The sequence below is a fragment of the Thermobia domestica genome, chromosome 14 (genome assembly GCF_964235325.1).
Source record: "Thermobia domestica chromosome 14, izTheDome1.hap1.1, whole genome shotgun sequence".
NCBI classification, from domain to species: Eukaryota; Metazoa; Arthropoda; class Insecta; order Zygentoma; family Lepismatidae; genus Thermobia; species Thermobia domestica.
Genome location: NC_137467.1, coordinates 197,499,582 through 197,500,864, shown reverse-complemented (window position 1 = coordinate 197,500,864; position 1,283 = coordinate 197,499,582). Strand labels below are relative to the sequence as shown.

Sequence of the window (1,283 nt, the reverse complement as noted above, 5' to 3'; positions counted from 1 at the left end):
GTCTGTTAAGGTTCGTTTTTTTCTTGGGTGATTGCAACAGCTTCTTTTATTCTCCTGTCCCAAACTCTTGAGCATTTTGCTATTATTTCGGTATCTGTGAACAAAATCTTATGTTGCTGTTTGATGCCATGTTCAGCCAGTTCGGATTTTTCTGGTTGGTTTAGTCTCATGCAACTATTGTATTCTTTGCATCTGGCTTCAATGGTTCGTCCTGTTTGTCCAATATATGACTTGCCACATTCATATGGAATGCGGTAAACTCCAGAAGTTCGGAGACTCAGGTCGCCTTTGGTTGATTGTATTAAGCTTTTTTATTTTTGCTGGAGGTTTGTTTATTGTCCTGATGTTGCACCTGGCAAATAATCTGCTGAACTTTCCAGAAGTGTTCCCGATATATGGGAGGCAGATTGTGTTCTTCCGTTTTTCATTCACAGTTTCTTCTGCAGTTTTGTCCTTCTTGTCAGTGTCCTTCGTGCTGGTCCTTTTCAGGGCCATATTTATATCTCTCATTGAGTATCCATTCTCCAGCATGGTGCTGCGAAGGTGATTAAGATCCTCTATTAAACAATCCTTTTCGGAGATGGAGAATGCTCTATGTGCTAAGGTGTTGAGAATTTCAAGCCGTTGAGCTTTGTGATGGAAACTGTTTGTGTTTAGATATAAATCTGTATGTGTTGGTTTCCAGTATACCTTATGGCCTAGGCTGCGATCCGGTCTTTTGTATATCATGATGTCAAGAAATGGTAGAGGTCCTTCTTGTTCAACTTCCATCTTGAATTTAATATTCTGCTGCTGGTTATTGAGATACTGCAGGAATTCCTGTAAGGAGTTGCGTCCATGTGGCCAGATGGTGAATATGCCTTCAACATATCTATACAAATGTGTGGGTGCAAGTGATACTTTCTTCAGTGGTTTATGTTCAAAGTGCACCACATAAAAATTGGCTACTCTTGGCGAGAGTGGAGAACCCATGGCGACGTCGTCTGTTTGTTCATAGTTTTAACCATGGTATAGGAAGAAGGTTGAAGTGAGAACATGTTAAAAGAAATCCAATATCTCAGGCCGGAAGTGTTTCCCAAGAAGGAGTATTGTGTCCTTGATCGGAACTCTGATAAACAATGATATTTCGTCGAAACTAACCATAAGATCATTGGAAGAGATTTTCATCGTCTTCAGGCTTTTTACAAACTCTGTTGAGTTTTTCACATGGTGTTCACACTTGCCCACGTTTGGTAAGATACTTGGCCAAAGAGTAGGTCGGGCTTCCTATTGCACTAACAATT

General features: G+C 40.5%; 1 protein-coding gene across 1 annotated transcript; it reads right to left on the bottom strand.

The window, feature by feature from the left end:
• Positions 1-240: 240 nt before the first annotated feature.
• On the bottom strand, positions 241-972 carry LOC145670208 (uncharacterized). The gene has a single exon (XM_081738586.1). It carries the CDS (start codon positions 970-972, stop codon positions 241-243), a length of 732 nt encoding a protein of 243 aa, XP_081594712.1.
• Between the last annotated feature and the right edge of the window lie 311 nt (positions 973-1,283).